Genomic DNA, 24,121 nt, shown 5'->3' on the forward strand with positions numbered 1-24,121 from the left:
TCTTAAGAATCTAAAACATAACTAAATATATATGCAGGTAAGAATCTGACAGTTACTAATAGTTGAACCCGAAGATGAATTACTGAGATAGTGTATGTGTGTCTGTGTGTGTGTAGTGGGGATTGGGGATTGAACCCAGAGGTGCTGCACCATTATGCTTCAGTCCTGAGTCCTTTATTTTAAGTAAAAATTTTTTTTTTTGCTACCAGGGATCAAACTCGGGTCCTTGCGCTTTCAGGGCAGGTGGCAGAACCACTGAGCTAAATGCCCTGCTCTAATTTTTTTTTTTTTTTTTTTTGAGAAATGGGAAGGTCTTGCTAAGTTACCCAGGCAGAACTAGAACTTGTGATCTTCCTGCCTCGGCCTCTCTTCACTACTGGGTTACAGGTGTACTCCACTGCACCCTTTGGATAGTGTGTTTTTGTTTTTTTAGTACTGGGGATCGAACTCAGGACCTTGTGCTTGTGAGGCCTTATTTTGACAGACTTATTTATGCTGTTAGTCGAACATCTAATGAACAGTTCATGCTTGAGTTTTTAATATTTCTTTAAAATACAATATTGTCTAATTTTATGTTAACACTCAGTGGTTATGTTAACAGCTTTGAGATAATTTAGTAAAATTGACTTATTTTAAGTGTTCAGTGATGTTTAGTGTAGAGAAGTTTCCTGATAATTTTACAAAAGTTGTACAATGTGAATTTTAGATGATAAGTCTAATTTTAGAATATTCCATCACCCCACAAAGAACCTTGTGTCTCTTAGGAAAACTCATTTGTGGGGCTGGAGTTAATGCTAGAGAGCTTTGCTAGCAGGAGTTTGATTCTTTTGTTGGTTTGGTTTTTTCCTGATGTACTTTAAAATAATATTTTTGGAGTAGGGATGCAGCTCAGTAAAAGAGAAGTGTGAGGCCCTGGGTTTGATCCCCAGCATCTCAAACAGTTGATAAAGTTAATTTATTTCTTATTTTCTCATCTATACATATCTAACCCTAACTCACAAAGATTTACTACTGTGCTTTCTAAAAAATGCTTTGTAGCTTTTTAGCTCTTGCAGTTATATGATTGAATCTGAGTTAATTTCTTACATGAAAAAATTCATACTTTTGTCTGTGGATATTTCACTGTTCAGCATCATTTGTGGGAAAGGAAAGGAATGGTGGGGCTGGGAATCAAACCCAGGCCCTCACACATGCTAAGAACACTCTACCACTGAGCTAAATCCCCGTGACTTACTGAAAAAATAATTTTTTCTGTATCGATTGTGTTGAAAAACTTGTCAAAAATTAATTGGCTTGGGCCAGGGATTTAGCTCAGTGGTTCCGCCACCTGCCTCGCAAGCGAAAGGTCCCCAGTTCGATCCCTGGTACTAAAAAAATTAATTGGCTAGAAGTGTAAGTTGTTTTTTTGTCTTAAGTTCTGTTCCCTTGGTATATGTGCATGTCTTTATGCCAGTACTATAACTTTTTTTGTCCTAGTACATACTGGGGATTGAACCCAGGGTCATCACACTGACCTACATGTCCAGCCCTTTTTATTTTGAGGCAGGGTATCTGTAAATCCCTGTTTTTCCCGGGCTGTTGTTGAAATTTGGGACTGACCACCTGGCCTTGGCCTCTGAGATTGCTGAGATTACAGGTGTGCAGTATCATGCCCAGCCATGAACTCTTCTTGATTGCTGCAGCTTTGTAGAAAGTTTTGAATTTGGGAAGTTTTTTACTTTGTTCTGTTTCAAGACAGTTTTTATTATTTTTTTTGTACCGGGGATCAAACTCAGGTCCTTGCACTCGCGCAACAGGCAGTGGCACCACTGAGCTAAATCCCCGGCCCTCAAGACAGCTTTAATTGTCCTTTGTCTTGTGCATTTCCCATGTACAGTTTTTACAAAAGAAACTTTTTATCCCCCAGCCCCCCTCACTTCAGTGTTGGAGTTTGAACCCAGGGCTTCATGAATATTAGGCAAATGCTTGAGGCAGTTGCAATTTTGGTAGATACTACATAAATCTGTATATCAATTTGGGGCGTGTGATCATGTTAGCAATATTATCTTTCTATTCATGAAAACGAGCTTTTAAAACTATGTTTTATCTGGGCCGAGGATTTAGCTCAGTGGTTCCCCCGCCTACCTTGAAAGTGCAAGGACCCGAGTTCGATCCCTAGTACCAAAAAAAAAAAACTATGTTTTATCGATTTCAATGTGTAAGTCTTGCATCTTCACTAAATTTTTCCCCAGGTATGTTCTTTTTGATGTTTTTGTGAATGGGATTGTTTTGTTTTGTTTTCCAGTACTGGGAATTGAATTCATAACCTTGCACTTGCCTGGCAGGCATGGCGCCACTGAGCTACATCCCTGGCCCCTGAAATTGTTTTCTTAATTTCATTTTTTGTTGTAGTATATAGAGGTGCAGTTGATCTTGTATCTTGTAAACTTGCTCACCAGTTTATTGTAGTAGTTTCTTAGTAAATTCCTTTGATTTTCTAGATACAAGTTTGTGTTTGACTTTATCTTGTAACTTTTATTCTATGTGACTCAATTTTGGTTATTCTTTTTTTTTTTTTTGGCACCGGGGATTGAACTCAGGTCCTTGAGCTTGCGAGGCAGGCAGCAGAACCACTGAGCTAAATCCCCAGCTCATTTTTGCTTATTCATATTTTAGTAATCCACAAAAATCATTGGAATTTAAAATATAGGTTGATGAAATACTTATTCTTGCACCCTGTCAGGTTTATATGCAGCTTACTTACTTTTCCTTGTGGTTCCTTGTATACCACAGATAATCATAGTATGAAAAATAAGTGTAGGCAAGCTGGGGATGTAGCTCAGTGGTAGAGTGCTTACCTAGCGTTCCCAAGGTCCTGGTTTGGTCCTGAATTTTGTCTGTAGCACTGGGAAAAAAAGAAAAGAAAAAGAAGTATCGGAATCCAAGTTGTGTTTAAGCTTCATTTGAATAAGTGCTACCTCTCTTCCCTCCAAAAAAAAGGAGATTATGCTAGGATAGTGGCCATTAGTGGTGTTATTAGTGTAAGTGGTACAGTATGGAAATGACTTGACTTCTGTATGTATGTATGTATGTATGCATGTATTTTTCCCCGGTATAGAGGATTGCATGTAGGGCCTTTGCACTGAGTAATATCCCCAGCTCTTTTTATTTTTGATTTTGAGACAAGGTTTTGCTTAATTGCTCTGGTAGGACTCAAGTTTGTAATCCTTCTACCTCAGGCTCCCGAGGTGCTGGGATTATAAACGTGCACCGCCATACTGTCTGCCTTTCATGTCTTGTATGGAAAAAACCCAAGTAGTAATGAAATATGTCGAGGAGTTGATGTTCTTTGTTTGTTAAACACACAGTATATCAGATATTTGACATGAGAAATACAATCTTTGAATGGTGGCTGTATAGGAAGAAAACACTGAACCAGAAGCTGAGAAATCTGGGTAGGTTCTTCTGGTTTGGCGAAGAGCTAACTGGTTTTGTACCCAGTTTGAAAATTACGGGGTTTTTTGGTACCAGGGATCGAACTCGGGACCTTGCGCTTCTGAAGCAGGTGCTGGAACCACTGAGCTAAATACCCGGCTCTACCTTTTTTTTTTTTGTTTGCACTGAAGAATGATCACAGAGCTCATCCATGCTAGGAAAGTTCTCTGCCACTGAGCCACATCTGTCGCCCATTACATAAGACTTCAATTCTGTTTCCACCTCTGTAAAAATGAAGAGATATAGCTGAATGATGGTCAAAGTCCTACACAGACCAAAAGCCCATCATTCTCTCTGTCTTTAGTCTCATGTTTGTACAGCAGTTGACCTGGAGTCTAAAACTGACTTTCAGCCTTGCTTCCTTTGCCATCACTTGGGTTGCTTTAAAATACATTGCTACACTAATGTGTGGCTTTGGCTGTCTTTGAGTTTCTGATTTTCAATTTGGTGGAGAAGATTCATTATAGAGTAGGCTAGCCCCCTGCCTCCCGTGATTCTAATTTGCAAACTTGAGGGCTGGCCCTTGCTTTAAAGATTTAAAAAGTAGGGGCCCAGGGATTTAGCTCAGTGGTTCAGCGCCTGCCTTGCAAGTGCAAGATCCCGAGTTCGATCCCTGGTACCAAAAAAAAAAAGTAACATTTTTAGGCTCCTGTTATTTTACAAATGATGAAATAGAATGATAGCAATGAGAATACCAAGAATGAGATAAAATGTCATTGCATTTTTTTTTCTTTTTGCGGTACTGGGGACTGAACCCAAGCTTGCTAGGTTAGTGCACTATCACCACCTGTGTATCCCCAGTCCTGTTACTGCGTTTTGTGGATAGATTTGATACATCAGTCACTGAATCTGAAGTACAATCTTAGGAAACTGCCAAGATGCTCATCATCCTCAGGTAGCAAATGAAGAAACTGATTTTAGATTAATGAAGTGAGTTGTGCAAGGTCATTATGCTAGTGAGAAGAGGAGTCTGGGACTGAAGCATACCTGTCTGATAGCGTTCCTCAGGCTGTCAGGACTGGGTAGGACAGGCACTCTCAGAGAGTCTCAGTGCCTGGCATTATGTGTTTATTCATCTTCAAAATGGAACAATTACTCCCAGTTACAGAAGAGAATCAACAAATGGGATCATATTAAATCGGAAAGGTTGGCAGGGCAGGGGAAGCCAGCAGAGTGACAAAACAGTCTGCAGAATGGGAGGGAAATTGTGCCAGGTAATCATCGGGTGGGGGGACTAATGTCTGGAATATGTATAAAGAACTCAGAACCAATTCCTCCTCCAGTTTGAAACCCCAGTTAAAGATGGGTGTTTTCAATGAAGAGACACTATGCAAATGGCCAGTGAATAGGAGAAACTGTTTAATGTCACTGGCCATTTGGGAGGTGCAAGTTGAAACAACACTGAGATTCCCTCTTACTCCATAAAGAATGATTATCTTCAAGAGAGTAAATGACAGGTGCTGGATAGGCTTCGGGGAAGACAACTCTTTGTTATTAAGAGGGTAGACTGGTGAAGCCACTGTGGAAATGAGTGTGGAGATTCCTTGGGAGACTTAAGATGGAGGTTCCATTTTCCCTAGTCATTCCCCTTCCTGAAAGAGTTAACATCGTATTAGAGTGATGCATGGCGTGCCTATGTTTATAGCGGCACAGTTTATAATAGCTAGGTCTTGAGAACAGCCAATGTATTCTTCAACAGATGAGTGGATGAGGAAATGTGGTGTTTGTATACAATGGCGTGCTACTCTCTCGTGAAGGTTAAACTTGATTCATTTGTGGGAAAATGGATGCCCCTTGAGACTGTACCACTAAGCAAAATAAATCAGACTCACATGCTTAACTATATCTCTTACTTGAGAAACACACTATATAAAGTACAAAATAAGAGACAATAGGAAAAGAGAAAAAATGGTACTCTAGCATGACCAGTGTATCTAATAGTGTACCTTGATGTAGTATACTTATGTGTTTTATATGTTTTCTAGGCTACTAATCTGTTTATTATAATTAATTTGATAAAAGACAAATTAATGCTGGCAAAAAGAAAAAAATTAAAAGTAAGGATGGTGAGGAAGGGGGTAAAAAGGAATTGAGATGTGTTATGTACACATGCCAATTCACCTCAGTGAATGTTGTCATTATATACTACAGACATGTACTAATAAAATTTTTAAAAATTAAAATTTTTTTTAAAAAATGGAACAATTCAAAAAATGAATAGAAGTTAATAATGATCTAAAGTTGGAAGTCTATATTGTTTCTTAAATTAATAACGTCTGAAAAATTTTACGTATATATTTTTAATTATAATTATCTGGCCACCAATCGTGGTAGAAAACAGTGGCGGTTAAGCTGGTGAACTAATTGGTGGATGAGTTGAACTAACTGGTGACCCCGATGGGGTTGTCACTGGAGCTGGTGCCTAAGGTCGGGTGTCCCTGGGCTTGTGTTCCCTGGACGTGTTGCTACAGACAGCACCAAGAGGACCCATTAATATGTCTGCCCCTCATGTTAATGGTGGTCAATTTAGTTTGTCCTACATCTCTTCTAATCCTCCCATCGCTCATTTTTCATACTCATAGGTGCTTTCAGAAGTTGCTTTACTGTATTACTCTTGTCCTGCATATTTGCTTGTACCTACAAGTAGAACAGTCCATCATCCTTCAGAGCAATCACTTTGGCAACTGTTGGTCTCTGTGGCTATGGCTCCTCTCGGATCTTTATCTTCATGTCTTTTGGTGCTTTAGTATTCCTTACAACTCGCCAGTTAATCATCAATGAGCTGGGCTTTGGAAGTGGCACTCTGTGGTTGAGTGACTGTGAGGGCTTAATACTCCTCTTCTCCCTTCAAGAATCTGAGAGATTTGGGAAAGCTCTGCATTAACCTCACTGCCTTTCATCTTTCGGCTTTTGTGGAAATGTGAGACAGAACGGCTGTGGTGTTCTTCCCTGTCTGAGAAGTATAAGAAAGATCATCTTAAGAATCTGTTTCCTTAAGTAACTAATATTTTTATAGTAAATATTCAACGTTGTCTGTTCCCATTGGTTCACTGTGCTTTCTCTCCCTTCAGCCCCCCAGGTTCGCCTAATAGTCTTGGCTACTTCCCTACAGCTGCTAACCTTAGCAGTGTCCCTCCACAGCCTGGCACGGTGGTCAGAATGCAGGGCTTGGCCTACAATACTGGAGTTAAGGAAATTCTTAACTTCTTCCAAGGTTACCAGGTCAGTACCTTGAAGAAGGCGTACCCTCAGTGCCCTCATTATATTTAAGTCGATTTGCCTAAAGAACACAGCCAGCAGAGAAGTGGACTCTCTGACACATACACGTTTACATGTGCTAATAGATTTGCTTGTGGAAGCAAACAGAGCTAGAGTTGGTGTCAAGGCCGCTGACTTCAAATTCATCCCCTCAACAAGACTAGGCCTTCTCCATGCTGGCTTAGTTCTTCCTATTTAATCCTTTGCTGATTGTTTTCAAACTTGTGCTATTTTGAGAAAGCTCCTCAGGACACACAACAGCACAGGTGTTTTGTCTGCATTAAGAATAGGGTGGGCTAGGATGAGCTTTCCCTAAAGTCAGGTGCCAAGTCTTTTTTTTGTTTTGTTTTGGGGGTTTTTTGTTTTGTTTTGTTGGTTTTTTGGTACTGGGGATCGAACTCGGGACCTTGCGCTTGTGAGGCAGGTGGTGGAACCACTGAGCTAAATCCCCAGCCCTTGTCCTTGTTAAACATCTGAGCTGGGGGTGTAGCTCAGCAGTAGAGTACTGGGCTCGGTCACAGCCAGAATCAAAAAAGCTAAGTGTTGGGAAAAAAAGCTAAGTGGTCAGTGGCCTCTGCCTAACTTGGGAAAGGAAAAAACAAAATCAAACAAACAAAAACATTTGTCTCATGCTTAGGAAAGACCCAATTATGAAATACCATGCTATTCTGGTGAGGCTGACATTGCTCTTGACACTTTTTTCTACCGCTGCCTGTTTTCTGACTTGCACTAAAGAAGGAGCTTTTTTAGTAAGAGCTCTGTAGCAGTGAACAAAATCTGCTCATTTCCCACTGATCCAAGCAGACTCCTCAAGTCTTGTAGTAACCTAAAGTCTGAAATCTCTTTCCTGCTATGCCAGAAATCAGTATATTGTAGTCTTTTTATTGTTCTACTAGCAAAAATCGTCCTCTTCCCCGAGCTGACCTTTGCTTGAGTCTGCAGGGTTGAGAAGGCAGAGGAGTGAAACCCTGAAGAAGGCCCTGCGCCTCTGATGTGCTGCCTGTCTGGACTGGGCCCGGCCAGGCCACTGCACTGTCGGAATGGGTTTATGAGTTTGGTGCCATGAGGCTACAGAGGGCTGTGCCTCCAGCTAAAGCATCTGCACATGCCCCAAACCTACCGCATTCCCATGATTGTCCTAAGGGCTTTTTTTTTTTTTGGTACCAGGAATCAAACTTGGGACATTGGGCTTTTGAGGCAGGTGGCAGAATCTTAAGGGCTTTTAACAGGCAAGGGATATTTTCTAACAAAATCTGTGACTGATAGGGAAAAGCTGAATGAAGAGGTCAAAAGTTCTCTTTTGCTACTGACAGGCTAAGTGCATACTTCCCTAGAAGTGAGATTCTTATTCTAAAAACAAGCTTGTTTCAGGGGTCAATAGATTCTTTACTGTCCCCTGAACAATTACACTGCCTCCGGAGGACCTTAAAAAGGATAAAAAAGTTAGCTTCTGGGCCGGGGATTTAGCTCAGTGGTTCCACCGCCTGCCTCACAAGCGTAAGGTTCAGAGTTTGATTCCTGGTACCAAAAAAAATGTTAGCTTCCAAACCCTCTATCTGACTTGTTAGATTATAAAATTTTACTGGTAATACATTACAAAGGTTGCTTAATATTGTGGAGAAAACATTTTGACTTTTGTGTTTTATTTTCCCATTGTAGAAAGTCCAAGGGAAGTTTGAAATTCAGGTGTCAGCTGGATTAATTTCATTTTAGTCTTTAATTTATATTCACACTAAATAAAGCAGCTTGACATATAAATTAGTAATGAGAATCAGCACTCTTATAAAGCGTTGTAGCCGGGAATTTAGCTCAGTGGCACCATGCCTGCCTCGCAAGTGCAAGGTCCTGAGTTCTATCCCAGGTACCAGAAGGAAAAAAAAAAAAGATGTTGTAGCCAGCATTTGGAGTATTTTACCACAGAAATATAACGGATTATTTCTAGATTTATGACTAAAAAACTGACAAGCTTCAAAAGGGAGGTAAGATAACATCAATCTGTAGCAGTCCTTTTTAATAGTTTGTAGTGTCTTTCAATGTTGGAGTAGAGTTATTTGGTATAATCAGCAGCAGAAAGATTGTACAGACTTTTTTTTTTTGGTAACAGGGATCTAACTCGGGACCTTGCGCTTGCGCGGCAAACACTGGAACCACTGAGCTAAATCCCCAGCCCTACAAACTTATTTCTCCTGAAAATATTTGTCCCTCTTTTTTTTTGGCGACAGGGTCTCACTATATAGTCCAGGTTGGCCTCGAACTTGTGGCCATCCTCCTGCCTCATCTGCCCAAGTGCTAAGATTACAGATGTGCACCACCAGGCCTGGCTTGGCCTTCATTTTTGAAGTAATTAGAATTTATAAACTAGGTCCATGAATGAAGATTGTACTGGGACCTCAGTAATCCAATCCCTTATGTATATATTCCAGTATTTGCCTTCAGTAATTTGAACTGTGAGGAATACATTTCAAAACCTTTACACTTAATCATATCATTCTCTTTTTCTCTGTGTCTGGTTCATTTCATTCTTTCATAAAAGCTCCCATTTTCCACTGCTTTTCAGATTCCATGCCTTTTTTTTCCCATGCCTTCTTATTATTTTCTATTCTCAGTTATTCAAGTAGTAGCCCATCACTGTGGGGTCCCAGATTTGTTAGATTTGCTTTGTCACAAGATGGTAAGATCAGTGGATGACTTCTTAAAAAAGAAAACCTGTGTTCACTCAAGTGTTATGTGTCTTTATCTTTACCTATGGTATATTTATCACTGTTGCTAACTCAGTGGGCAGTTTTAATTTTATTTCTGGCTATTAATATCATAATACTTATGCACTTAAGTAAATATCAAGAAAATAATCAGCTAAGTGAAATTTGTTGGTTATTGTCTTTTTTTTTTGTACCAGGGATCAAACTCAGGACCTTGCACTTTCCAGGCAGGCTTGATGCCACTCAGCTAAATCCCTGGCCCTGGTCATTGTCTTTTTTTTTTTTTTTGGTACCGGGGTTGAACTTGGGACCTTGCATTTCAAGGCAGGCACCGGAACCACTGAGCTAATTCCCCTGCCCCATTGTCTTTTAAAAGATGTAACCAGGCATAGTGACATACACCTATAATCCCAGCACTGGGGAGGCTGAGGCAAAAGGATTGCCTTGAGTTTGAGGCCAGCCTGGACTACATAGTGAGTTCAAGGCCAGGCTGAACTACATACCAAGACCCTGTCTCAAAAAATAGACAAGTAAAAATAAAAGTATGTAGCACTTAATAATAATGTGTCATATTATAAATGATTGTCTTTAAGTACATTTTAAAATGTATTTTCTCTTTATCGTCAGCAAAATTTCTTCCGTAAAACTACTCCAAATTTGTTTTCCATAATTCATATGGGATTAGGGGAACAAAGAATTAGAAAAAGGGAAGCCAGGCAACAGGAGGATTATTGTGAGTTCGAGGTCAGCCTGGGCTACATATTGACTTCAAGGGCAGCCTGAACTACATAACAAGACCCTGTCTCAAAAGACATAAAAACAAAAAAAAGATCTAAAAAAAGGGAGAAATTGTTTTTCTTTTTTTTTTTTTTTTGTACCAGGGATCACCTTGCACTTGCAAGGCAGGCACCGGAAACACTGAGCTAAATCCCCAGCCCAGAAAGGGAGAAATTTTGATGGCTAAAGCAGGATATGAGCCATGGGTTCTGTTATCAAATCTGGCCCCTTACAAAGTTAAAGTACCTGAGTTAGGTGTATTCTGATAAATGAAATTAATGAAATCTATGAAGATGACTACCTTCAAAGTATTTGGCAATGATGGAGTCATTCTGTTCAATAAAATATATGCATACATATTTTAGTCAATGAACCTCTTATTTGAAATGGATTTTCAGGGCTTCCTGTATAATTCCTTTAATTTTTTTCATTTGGTCTTTGTATGATACTTTGTTATCAATTCTTTTTCGTTTTCAGTGAATGCTCCTTTTGTTTCTCAAAGTACTAATCATCTCTTTTGATCACTCACTTTGGATTTTTACTGAAAGAATTACATTGAGATTTCAGACACATCTAACACTATTCAAAACTCTCAGGGTAGTTGGGAGATAATGAATATGTTGACCTTATTGTAAATTGCTTGCAAATAATTGGTGCTCAAATACACGCTATCCAGTCCTGCCCATGGCATCATTTAAACTGTTCTATTCATGAGATCTGGAGGTTTGGGCCCTGAATTATTGTGGGCTGGCATTTTTGACAGTTTTTCTTTGTTTCTGGGTTCGTTTTTGCTTTTTCTCTTAATGTATGTGTTCAATCTAACTTCATTCATAGAAGAGATTTTGATGATACTTTTATGTTAACTAAGAAATGAACCTTTCCTATTGGAGTTACATATGTGGTTTATACCAGGGCTTTATTTCCTACAGTGTAAATAGCCTGTTCTTTTGTGGTAGTGATTTTCAGTTGATATACTAACCATCCACAGTGACAGCTTGTCCATCTTTTGATTCTGTTTGTTTCAACTTGCATTTTAGTATGCAACCGAGGATGGACTTGCTCACACAAATGACCAGGCCAGGACTCTACCCAAAGAATGGGTTTGTATTTAAGGGCCCCAGCAGTTAGACCATCCTCAGAAAAGAAGGTAAGGCTCTCTGATATGCAAACTAAATCACAAAGGGCCAAATCAATGAGGCCAAAAATCGGAAGGTACTTCAGGAATCTGAGAGGCTTCCTCTTCTTTAATGCAGTGATGAATGTCAGAAGTCTGGAAGGAGTGGACACTGGAGTTAAGTTTGCCATGTAGACAGAGAGTAAGCAAAGCTACAGATGAAACTGGGCTGTTATTCCCTAGAGTGAGGGAATCTTTTCTGTTTTGACATTCATTTACTTATGTCATGTAGGATACAGGTTGAGTGTGCCGTTTTAAAAAATTAAAGTTGGGGCCTGGAATTTAGCTCAGTGGTTCCGCCACCTGCCTCGTAAGTGCAAGGTACCAAGTGCGATCCCCGGTACCCAAAAAAAAAAAAAAAAAAAAAGAAGTAAAGTTCCTATAACATAAAATTAGCCATTTTAAAGTTTACAACTCCCCAGGCAAGGTGGCGCACACCTGTAATCCCAGTACTTGGAAGGTAGTGACCTCAAGGCCAGCCTGCAGTACAAAGCAAGACTCTGTCCAAATAAATAAATAGTTTACAACTCAAGAGAGAACTTGGGTTCAATCTCCAGTTTCACTGGCTCAGTGGTGCTGCGCCTGCCTCACAAGTGCAAGGTCCTGAGTTCAATCTCGGTACCAAAAAAAAAGAAATAAGGAAATATAATGTATAGTTCAGCATGGTGGTATGTGTTTGAAGTCCCAGCTACTCCAGAGGCTGAGGCAGGATTCCCAAGCAAGGCCATCCTGGGCAAATTAGTGAGAGACCCTGTCCCATCCCCACACACAAAAGGTTCTTTTTTTTTTGGTACCGGGGATTGAACTCGGGAACCTTGTGCTTGCAAGGCAGGCCGTGAAACCTCTGAGCTAAATCCCCGGCCCAACAACAGGTTCTTTATTGCTAAATGATTGCATGGTTTTCATTGTGTCTTTTTCCTCTTTAAAAAACTATACAGGGAGGGCTGGGGATTTAGCTCAGTGGTTTTGCTGCCTGCTATGCAAGTGCTTGGACCTGAGTTCAATTCCTGGTACCAAAAAAAACTACACAGGAGGGCCGGGGATTTAGCTCAGTTGTTCTTCCGCCTGCCTCGCAAGCGCAAGGTCTCAAGTTTGATCCCCAGTACCCACCCCCCAAAAAAAAACTATACAGGGAAAGAACCCTGATAAGGATAAAATAGCTTTGGTATTTTTGCCTGCTATTAAATGGCAACTTTTTCCCTAAAGGCACTGTTAGGCTTCCCAAGAGGTGGAGTTTTAGTGTTCACAAATTGATGGGGCTTAGTTCTTCTCCCCACCCCACTTTGTGGTACTGGAGATTGAACCCAGGGCCACTAAACTACATCTCCAGCCCTTTTTATTTTTCATTTTTGAGACAGAGCCTCTTTAAACTGCCCAGGTTGGGCTCAAACTTGTGACTCCTGCCTGGGCCTCTGAGTAGCTGGGATTCTAAGTGTGAACCACCATGCTTGGCATATTATTTCTCCTTTCTTTTCTTTTCTTTTTTTTACAGTGCTGAGGATTGAACCCAGGGCTTCCACACTGAGCTACATCCACAGCTCTTTTTTAAAATTTTGAGACGGAGTCCAGCTGTCACCAGGTTGCCTGGGTTGGTTCCAAAATTTGTAATCTGCTTTAGCCTCCTAGAGTCCTGGGATCACAGGCGTGTCCCACCATTATTTCCCACCTTATTTCTTCATTTTTGATTGCTGGTTTTGTTGAAGTGGGTTTATTGGCCTTTCTTTTTTTTTTTTTTTTTTTTTTTGGTACCGGGGATCAAACTCGGATCCTTGCGCTTGCGTAGCAGGCAGCGAAACCACTGAGCTAAATCCCTGGCCCTTCATTTTCTAATTTTGTCAAGATGTGCATGTCTGACGGTATGTCAGCTTTAGCTGTATGGATTCTAAATTGGAAATGAGCTCACATGTACACTGTTCTCGAGAATTAGAATTCATGCTTTTGCCTCTCATTCTGAGTTGTGGAAACCTCAGTTCTGGGTTTCAAGTGAAAATTTTCAAATCTAGCATTTTCAAAGGGGGGTTAGAAGGTCTTAGTCTTACCAAGAAACATCACATACAGATGCTTTGTAAAGGGGCTGGAAGATGTCAGGAGCACAGCGGTGACAGCACAGCATTCCAGCCTGTTCATAGCCTTTTCTCTCCATACTTTGTTGTTTTTTCATTTACTTCAATTTTTTTTTTTTTGGTACTGGGGATCAAATTTGGGATCTTGTGCTTGCAAGGCAGGCAGCGGAACCACTGAGCTAAATCCCTGGCCCTGTCTTTCAATTTTTATTTTTCTGTTAGTAAACATTTGCAGTCCATATTGATCACATTCCTCATGGGCAGTTGGTGCATGGACACAACACTTCTGAATTCTCTTTTCATCCCCTCCTCCCTCCATGTCTTGGTTCCTTTCCCATTTGCAAAAGATCTATCTCCGTTTCCCATTAGTTTTATTTTTCTCTTTATTGTATTTATACTTTGAATCTCTCATATAAGAAAAACCATGTGAAAAGAAAAAGAAAAACCATGTGATATTTATTTTTTTTCTTTCTTGGTACCAAGGATCGAACTCAGGACCTTAAGCTTGCGAGGCAGGCAGCGGAACCATTGAGCTAAATCCCCAGCCCACCATGTGATATTTAAACTTGTGTGTCTGATTTATTTCACTTAACCTTATGATCTCAAGGTACATCCATTTCCTACAAATCATTCAGGTTTATCTTCATTTTGTTTTGGGTTTTGTTGTTTCGGTTTTTGGTTTTTGGATCAAACTCAGGATCTTGCACTTGCGAGGCAGGTGCGCTGCCACTGAGCTAAATCCCTGGACCTTGTTTTATTTTTTTGAGACAGAATCTCACTGTGTAGTTCAGACTGGCCTTGAACTCACTATGTAGTCCAGGCTGGCCTCCTGCCTCAGCCTCCTAGGTGCTGGGATCACAGGCGTGCTCCACCACACCCCGCTAAGTTTATCCTTCTTTATAGCAAAGTAATACTCCATTATGTCTTTATCCTTCCATCTGTTTATGGACACATAGTGCTGCTATAAACATGTATGCATAGATCAGAAAAATATGTCTTTAACTTTTGGGGGAAGAGACCTAGGAGGGGAATAGCTGGGTCAAATGGAATTTCCAGTTTGTTTTTTTTCAGGCACCCCCATACTGATCTCTACGGTGAATGTGCTAGTTTACATTCCCACCAATGATGTAGAAGGTTCCTTCTTCCCCACAGCCTCACCAGCACTTATTATTTGATTTCTTGATGATAGCTATTCTTTTATCTCAGTGTTGTTTTATTATGCATTTCTCTAATAGCCAGAGATGTTGAGCATTTTTCCATGTATCTGTTGGTCACGTACACCTCTAAAAAGTGTTCATTCCAGCTGCCCATGTTTTGACTTACTTTTTGTTTTGTTTTGGTTTTTTGGAGGGTTTTTTGTGGGTGTTTTTCTTTTTTGAGACAGACTCTCTTTATGTAGTCCAGGTGGCCTTAAACTCACTTAAGTAGCCCAGGCCGGCCCTGTTTTTTTTTATGTTAACTATCCTGCCTCAGCCTCCCAAGTGCCAGAGTCTCAGGCATGCACCACCATTTCTATCTAAAGGTCTTTTATTTTGGGGGGTTAACTTATCTAGTTCTTTATGTATTCTAGATATTAGGCCTTTGTCAGAGGAGTAGTTGGCAAAATTTGTTTCCCATTGTGTAGGTTGTCTCTTCACTCTGTTGGTTGTTTCCTTTGCTGTGCAGAAGCTTTGATTTGATAGTGTCTCAGGCTGGAGATTTAGCTCAGTGGTTTCGCAGCCTGCCTTGCAAGCTCCAGTACCCGAGTTTGATCCCCAGTACCAAAAAAAAAAAAAAGGTTATTTGATAGTGTCTCATTTGTTGATTCTTGATGTTTCTTGTGCCATTGGAGTTCTGTTCAGAAAGTCCTTGCCTATGCCTTCAAGAATTTTACCTATTTTATCTTCCATCAGATTGTTTTGGGCTTTTTTTTCCTGTTTTAATATTTAGATTTTGATCCATTTTGATTTCAGTTTAGTGCATAGTGAGAGATAAAATCTACTTTTCTCACCTCCATTTATTCAAGAGGCTGTCTTTCCTCTAGTGTATGCTTTTGGCTTGGCCCCTTCGTTGAAGTTCAGATGGCTGAATGTGCCTGGGGTTGTTTCTGCGTCCTTTATTCTGTTCCCTTGACCTACATGGCTGTTTTTGCACCAGCTGGTCCATACTTTGTGTCTCCAAGTGTTCATAAAAAGCCCTGAGGAGACTTCACAAGTTACTGAAAATCCCCAAAAAGCCCTCCTGGGTAGGAGACTTGGTGTCTGGCTAGAAGAAATGCTCTGCTCCCAGCCCCTAGAGAAATTTTGTTTTTGTTTTTTCTCTAACTGTTCAGTTCCAAGTTTCCTATTCCTGAGGTCTCAAAAGCAATGTTAGCTTTTAAATTTTAATCTACCTATAGTGCCTGATTAGTGCATTTTATATATGTATGGAAATGAGAAAACTTTAAAGGAGACATTTTCTTGCCTTGTAAGAAAAGGCACATCACCACTGCCACACATGTGACAATGTAATTTTGTGTGAGAATCAGGTAGAATAATGAATGTAAATGAGTTTTACAAACTGTGTCTATTTTGTGGGTTTTATATATGTTAGGCAAGTACCTTGCTGCTGAATTACATCCCTAGCCCTAAGTTTTATAAACTATAAAGTTCTACATAAATATAAATAGCTTTTTTTTTTTTTTTTGCAGTACTGGGGATTGAACTCAGGACCTTGCACTTGAGAAGCAAGTGCAGTGCCACTGAGCTAAATCCCTGGCCCTTAAATAGATTCTGTTGCTGTGATTACAATATTCATTGAGACTAAAGCTATTTTTTTATTACCTAAGTTGCAGAGAAAGTTCAGATTTCACAGTTTTCCCATGAGTATCCTTTTTGTTCAAAAGCCAGCCTTGCATTTAGTTGCCCTGTCTCCGTAGTGTCCTCCAGTCCAATTTCTTAGTCTTCCCTTGTTTATTACTACCTGGTCACTTTTGAGGGCTACTGCTTTGCAGGTGTTTTGTGGACTGTCTTTCAGTTCGGATTTATCTTTGTCTTCTGATGAGTGTTGGGAAGGGACACCTTGGATGCGAATTGCCCTTCTTGCCAAGTGGGATCCCAACATAGGTGATACTGCATGTCACTGGTGATGTCAGCCAGGGTCTCATGGCTGAGGTCATGCTTTCTGGTTTTCTCTATTACAAAGTTGCTATTTTTTCTCTTTCATACTCTTTTTCTTGCAAGAGTCCTGTACAGCCCACATTCAAGGTGAGGAGAGTTTACTTACAGAATAGAAATTGTTGTTTTGGTTTTGGTTTTTTTGTTGTTTTTTTGGTACTGGGGATCAAACTCGGGTCCTTGCACTTTCAAGGCAGGTGCCGGAACCACTGAGCTAAATCCCTGGCCCAGAAATTGTTATATTAGGGTATTTGTCCTTCTTCCCCTGGTTTTTGTTGTTTTGTGGGGGCTTGTTTTGTTTTGTTTTTTTGTCAGAAGTAGGAATTGAACCCAAGGCCTTATGCACGCTGAGCAAGTACTCCACCACTAGGCTACATTCCCCATATTCCTGTTATTTATTCATACATTATATTTACTTAAGTATGTTTGCATGCATTTACACATTTTTTTTTCTGTGTCAGTAAGGACTTGTGCATATTTTTTTGATACTTTGATTTATTATCCAGTACTACATTTTTTTGTTACTCACATTGTTCCATCGTGGCCGTTCACAGCTCACCCGGGTTGGCTCACTGTTTCTGTGATATGCTCCCATGCTTTGGGTTTTTAAAGCTTTTCCTTTCAAGGCATTCAGTATAACTTGTCCAACCTCCTAGTTCTTGATCTGTTCCTTTACCTTGGGTTTAAACCTACTTTGAGTAGTGTCTCCTTTTTGTCTTTGTGTTGTACTTAAGCAACAGCGCTTTGCTTTTTTTTTTTTTTCTTGGGTACTGGGGATTGAACTCGGGACCTTGCACTTGTGAGGCAGGTGGCGGAACCACTGAGCTAAATTCCCAGCCCCCGCTTTGCTTTTTGAAAGAGAGTGCTTTCTCTTCCCTCATAGAATGCATTCTGAAGACTTTAGATTACATAAACCTTCTACATGGCCAGAGAAATTGCTACTGAGACATTGCCTACAGAAGTAACCATACTTACCTCTGAGGCTGAGTCATTAGTTACAACATGAAGGTAAACAATCGGAGTGTACATTGAATCGTGTTGTAACTGTATTGTAAGACACTGTACAGAATTAGAAGAAACAAAACCCTTTTTACTGGGGTGTCTATCCCTTTTTTCCATTTAGAGAAAATAAAACTGAGTCTAAAATAATAAAACATAGAATTTTTTTTGTATACCGGGGATCAAGCTCAGGACCTTGCACTTGAAAGGCAGGTGCTATGCCACTGAACTAAATCCCCGGCCCCAAAACATAGAATTTTTAATACCTGATTGAAGCTTAATATAGGCAATACTGTAAGTGTTGCCATTGAAAAATGTAATAGTTTCCTGTAAGTGTAAAGTATGCGTTACTTTTTTGGGGGAGGAGGAGACAGGGTCTTGCTATATAGTTCAGGCTGGTTTTGAACTCATTAGGGAACCCAGTCTGGCCTTGAACTTGCAGCAACCCTCCTGCCTCAGCCTCCTGAGTGCTGCTCAGCAAGTGTGGGCTACTTTTGTGGATTGAAGGTGATCTCTGGCTTCTTTAATATAATTTTCAATATATTTTAATTCAATATAATGACCAATATTTTTTAACCAAAAAAAATTATTAATAAGGAGTCTTTTGGACAAGAAATGATAGCTTTCAAAATTAAACATTCTCTCCTTAGTAATATTTATATTAGTGGGTAAGAACAGATAAATGCAATTTTATTGATTTAAATGAGAAGAAAGGCTAACAAAATTTCTTTGATTAAAGAACCTGAGTTATGGGTTTTATCTAATATGTAGGGAAAAGAATCTGTTTGACTTAAATTCACAAATGACTTACAGTTTTCAAAAAGTCACATGGAGGGCCAGGGATTTAGTTCATCAGCACCGTGCCTGCCTCACAAGTGCAAGGTCGTGAGTTCGATCCCCAGTACCAAAAAAAAAAAAAGTCACATGGAAATTACCATAATAAAATAAAATACTTCAACTAGCCAGAACTGCAGGGGTTTTTTTTGTTTTTTTTTTTTGGTGCCGGGGATCGATCTTGGATCCTTGTGCTTGCGCAGCAGGCACCAAAACCACTGACCTAAATCCCCGGCCCCACCTGCAGGGTTTTTAAGAGTTCTTTGCAAAAGACAATTCCAGTTGGTGAAATCCAGTTGTCTTAGGAGACTCCTGTGTACATAATCTACCCCCCCCCCCGCCCCCGGGATTGAACTTGGGTCCTTGCGCTTGCACAGCAGGCAGTGAAACCACTGAGCTAAATCCCCGGCCCTCATAATACTTTTAATGACAGTTGTTACAAAATAAAACAGATTTGTGAATATTTGCAGTTAAAACTTTCAAAATTATAATGTTTGCTTTACTGTAGCTGAAGAGGAAGAGGAAACATTTCCTTCATATCATTCATATATGTATGTATGTGTATGTATATATACATTATATTTAGCTGTCAGGAGTCTGCAGTTTCATTGCTAAATACCAAAACTCCACTGAATACCACTGGAATTAAAAGGAAGGCCTGAAAAAACCAAACCTTTAATTCCTTTTTTTTTTTTTTAACTTCTGGGCTTTCCCACATTGTTGATTGTTTTGTTTGTTTGTTTGTTTGTTTTTGGTACTTGTAAGGCAGGCACCAGAACCACTGAGCTAAATCTCCGGCCCCCCACATTTTAATATAGTATGGTATGAGGGAATAACTTTCAGCATCTACAAAGGTGGCATTTCCTAGTATCACAGATGTCCAGGGCTGCAGAAGGCGGACCCATTTCCTTTGGTGAGCGGCAGCCCTGGGGCTGTTCAGCCCAGCTCCGCCCAGCTCCACCTTCCCTTCCAAGTCAGCCAGGACCTGCTCCATGCAGGCTAGCTCCGGGTGTCTCTGAAACCCCCTCAGCCCTGACAGGTGCAGGGTGGGAATGGGCATCTGGTTGCTCTGGGCTCAGTAGTAAAACTGCCTCTCTCGGGGCTTCAGGTTGGGTGAGGGGATAGTTCTTTAAGGAAAATTCAACTCTGTTGCCAAAAGGAAGGTAACACTGGGGAATAGTGTTGAGTAACTGATAGATTTTCTTATATGCGTTTATCTTATCCAAGGAGAAAACTATTCAGTGCAATGTATTGTGGTCGCTTTGTAAACTGCATTTTAAACATGAATTCTAACAAATAAACCAGTATGTTAATACTTTCTAAATATCCAATTTTACATTTGTACCAATTGTCGAATCTGTTATTAAAAGTGGATTTAGTGTGGCCCGTATTTCAAATTGGCCATATGAAATAAGACTGTAGTCCTGAGAGCTATTTCTGTTTCAATTTCTGCATCCTTGTTGCTCATTTACATGTATGCATAATGCCTACAGTTTTAAGTTTTTTGTATGTTGTGAAGCTAAAGCAGCATAGGGGAACCTCTCCATATTAGTTCCAGTCTTAGATCTGCCTGTTACAGTTATCCCTCGATAGCTGACAGGAACGGGTTCCGAGACCCCCAGGGGTACCAGAGTCCACAGATGCTCCATACATAACATGGTGATTTTGCTTATAACCCATGCATGTCCTCTCTTAAACTTGGAACCATCTCTATATTGCTTGTAATGTCTAAAACAATGTAGCTATTATCTAAATCATTATTCTGTGTATTTTAGGGGATGTGACAAGTAAAACAGTGTACATGTTCAACATAGATGTATTTTTTTTCTGAATAATATTTATCAGCAGCTTGCTGAATCCACAGACCTAGAATCCACAAATACGGAGAGATGACTGCCTAGTTTAATGAGTTGTGCTTCGTTTTCCCCAGGTCTGATGGTGATAATCTCACGGGTTGCATGTAGGGATGGAATAAGTTGATCCACAGTCACGTGCTGATGAACTAGTCACTGGCATGTAGAGCTCGTGTTTGCCATTAGTTACACCACACCTTGGTGCTTCTTTTTTTTTTTTTTTTTTTTTTTTGGTACTGGGGATCGAACTCGGGTCCTTGCGCTTGTGCAGCAGGCAGCGAAACCACTGAGCTAAATCCTCGGCCCCCCTTGGTGCTTCTTATTGATTTGAATTCTTTTCTTTGTTTTTTTGAGTCAGGGTCTCGCTCTAATTCAGGCTGGCCTTGAACTCACTATGTAGTACAGGCTGGCCTGGAACTCTGGGTGATCCTCCAGCCTCAGCCTCCTGAGTGCTAGGATTACAGGCCTGTGCCACCACACCCAGCATGATTTGAATGTTTTTATTAGAAATTATTTTTAAAGTTCTTCTCCTAGATTTTAATTTAATTTTCTTTTTGAAATAGGGTCTCATTGTGTAGTTCAGGCTGGCTTTGAACTGTGTAGCGCAGGCTGACCTCGAACTCCCAGAGATCCTCCTGCCTCAGCTTCCCATGCTAGCTTTTAATTTTAAAAGTTGTTTTAACTGTTTTAAAAATTTTGATATTTGTGCTGAGCCTCTAATATCAGAAGAATGCAGTGACAACTTGGGGGCCCAGCCTAAGGAACGCATGCAATAGGTGCTGGGTGGGGAAGTGAAGACAGACACATTAAACACCCGGGAATACAAAGGGTAGGGAGGTGTGGGAAAGGCCAACTCACCTGTAGCTGTCTTTTGCCAGTGCTCTCCTCCTCAGGCATTTGCCATGTAAATATCAGCTATGTCTGGGTGAAATAAAAATGTATACTTTCTTATGTCTTAGTCCTTGGGGAATTTGAAATCAGTTTTGTGGCTGCTAAAAATTAAATGTAACATCTGTAACATTCTTTATTCATTTTTTTCCCCAGTGTTTGAAAGATGTATGGTGATCCTGAAACCATCAGACAAGAAAACTAGCAACTTCAGGGGAAGTTTGTCTATACTCAGGCTGCAGTATTTTAAGCAAACATGATTGGACAGTGGACCTGTGCCTTATGTTTCGGTGGAGTGAAAAATTTGAGCCAGTGAAGCCAAATCCTTGCAGCAAGCAGCACACAGCATACTTGGCTCCTTGCTGATTGTGAACAGGCATTTAAAATGTGAATTTGAAATCAGATGTCTCTATTACTTCCAGCTAAAGTGACATCATAGGTGTTTCCTAAGTTTAAAAAGTCTTGGATTAAAAAATTCTCCACTAGTGTCTACCATCTCCACCATGAAGTCTATTGAGGAAGCTCCATTTTGTATACTTCTATTCCTTTGCCTCCGTCTCCCCACCTTCTGCATGGTCATGTCCTCTTGCTAAACAATTCAAGCATAAGGCCTTGGACTACTTAAATCACAATTTAAGAAGAGAAAGAAAACAGCTGGGCATGGTGGCACACGCGTGTAATCCCAGCACTCAGGGAGGCTAAGGCAGGAGGATCCCCATTAGTTTGAGGTGAGCCTGGCCTACATAGTGAGACCCCTGTCTCAAACAACTTAATAAAAAAGGAAAAAGAAAACCAATATTTTCCCAATCTCTTGGCCATCATGATGTCTTAGATGGTTTTAGAAACATCTAAGAGAGGCTGAAAGTGTAGCTCAGTGGTAGAGTGCTCACCTATCATGCACAAAGCCCTGGGTTCCATCCCCAGCACCGCAAAAACTTAACAGCTGAGGATAATCTGGAAGAAATGGGACACCCTCCACAACACATATGTAGTTAAGTTTTGGATCTTTTCTCAGCAGGTACCAGTTGTAAATAAGAATGAAGTAGGGGCCAAAAATGCAAAACCAAAAATGAAGCAGCTACATGTAGTTAGTAATTTTAGTTTGAAGTGTAACTGAATATTGTGGCTTCATATGTATTATTTTATATTGTACTTTTTTCTTTGTTGATGGCTTAGACTTTCATAAAAATCCACTAGTTTTTAATATGACAGAAATAAGACTTTGGACAGTGTATTCTGGAAAGCAACATACTGTACTGAAGTAAATGCTTGTATATATTAAAATAGCCTTAAACCTTTCTAATGTCTTCACTGTCAAATAATTAAAACTTTCCAAAGCATAGGACTGTAGTCAGCATGCTAGACTGAGGGTTAAACACTGATGCAGTAAACAGATACTGATGCTGTGAGTGTTTAGCACTGTGTTTAGCTATGTTTGTGCTACAAAAGTGCAATATTAGACACTAGCTAGCTAGTACTGCTGCCTCATGTAACTCCAAAACGGAAGACAGGATTTGATTCAATGCACATACTTCTTTGTTACTCATATTGTCCTTTGCTTGGATCCAACGCCATGCAGATTTTTGTGGCTGCTCTTTTTACTTTGCATTACTTTGATTAACACCTTGAATGAAGAGCCAAACATAACCCTCTTCTGACCAGCAGTGACCCTGTAACTGCCATAGGGAAAAAAGTCTGTGTGTGAAAATTGGTGAGAACTGGCACTTAAGATCACAAAGAAAATTCTTGGTACTTTTTGCTTTAAGATGCTCTCTGCCCAAAGCTCTGAAAGACTGATAGGCAGTAATACTGCAATACTACTGAGTTTTGTAGAATTGTTACATTTGATAATAAAAATTGCCTGCTTAATCTCAATGCTTGTATTCTTTTGTTTTTAGAAGAATTATAATGGTGGAAGTGTGTGAGTAAGCTGTCCTTTTATTTGTTAGGGTTTTTTTTTCCGTAAATTCTCCATAAATACAGTAATAATGAAGCTATCCATGTTTTGTGTAATCCCTGCTATTAAAGAAGCTGAAGGAGGAGGGCTGGGGATTTAGCTCAGTGGTTCAGGCGCCTGCCTCAAAAGTGCAAAGTCTTGAGTTCAATCCCTGGTACTGTAAAAAAATAAATCCTTGGGGATGGGTGATGCAGCTTACCACTCCATTTTCAACATCCAGTACCAAGAAAAAAAGAAAAAAAACTATTCTTGGTGAATACACTCAATATACTGGCCAAATAACCATCCTTAGAGTATAAGTCATTGAAACTTTGATTCTCGTGTGCCGTACTGGGATTGAACCTAGGGCCTCATGTATGCTAGGCAAGCACTCTACCACTGAGCTACATTCCTGGCCATGATTTTGAAATTCTTCACAGCTGTGATAGATACCCTGCAGTCTTACTGATGAATCTCAGTCTGCTTAACAATTTGGCTTATCATTGTTCTGTGTTGTTGAACCCGCATGGCAGACAAGCATCCACTACTGAGCTACATCCTAGTGTACTCAACAACTTGCAAACCTATTTAAGCCACTAAAAACTAGTAAGATCTAGAACTTTAATACTTCTGAATCCCACATCTTTTTTCTCTGCTGATGCTGAGTCCTCAGGTATTCTCTAATTCAAATTCTATCCTTGTTTTAGGGCTCAGGTTGAGTATTGCCAACTCTTAACATTTCACTTCACTATGAATTATTTGACATCCATAGTCTTGTTACAGAGCTCAAATGTACTGGCAGTTTTAAAATTAAGAGTATAAGCTCGAGGACATAAAGTGTACTTGTATTTCCCTTGATGTCTAGCACATTCCCATTTCCTGTTTACTTGATGTGTTTTTGTTAACCATTCATAGATGAAGTGTAGTTCACTCGGGAATGTTTTTCAGTCCTAGTCTTTAATGACATCATGTATAAAAGTGGAGAAATCCAGTTTAGTTTTGTCCCTCAGCTTCGAGTCTTTTGACATTCCA

General features: G+C 40.0%; 1 protein-coding gene across 10 annotated transcripts in view; it reads left to right on the plus strand.

Moving 5' to 3' along the window:
- Positions 1–23,028, plus strand: part of Esrp1 (epithelial splicing regulatory protein 1) — a 66,095-nt gene extending 43,067 nt beyond the window's left edge. For 4 of the 10 annotated variants that reach the window (XM_021262653.2, XM_021262652.2, XM_004850117.3 and 1 more), the window contains exons 14-16: positions 6,546–6,696; positions 11,246–11,355; positions 21,310–23,028. In XM_021262653.2, the coding sequence (XP_021118312.1) occupies positions 6,546–6,696; positions 11,246–11,320 (226 nt within the window). In that variant the 3' untranslated portion in view covers positions 11,321–11,355; positions 21,310–23,028. The remainder of the gene's footprint in view (positions 1–6,545; positions 6,697–11,245; positions 11,356–21,309) is intronic. The other 6 variants (XM_021262655.2, XM_087190620.1, XM_004850119.3 and 3 more) reach the window with 3 other exon arrangements.
- Positions 23,029–24,121: the final 1,093 nt, after the last annotated feature.

Source organism: Heterocephalus glaber, unplaced genomic scaffold (assembly GCF_053883595.1).
Source record: "Heterocephalus glaber isolate CG9 unplaced genomic scaffold, H.glaber_assembly_v1.0 deba00001555, whole genome shotgun sequence".
NCBI classification, from domain to species: domain Eukaryota; kingdom Metazoa; phylum Chordata; class Mammalia; order Rodentia; family Bathyergidae; genus Heterocephalus; species Heterocephalus glaber.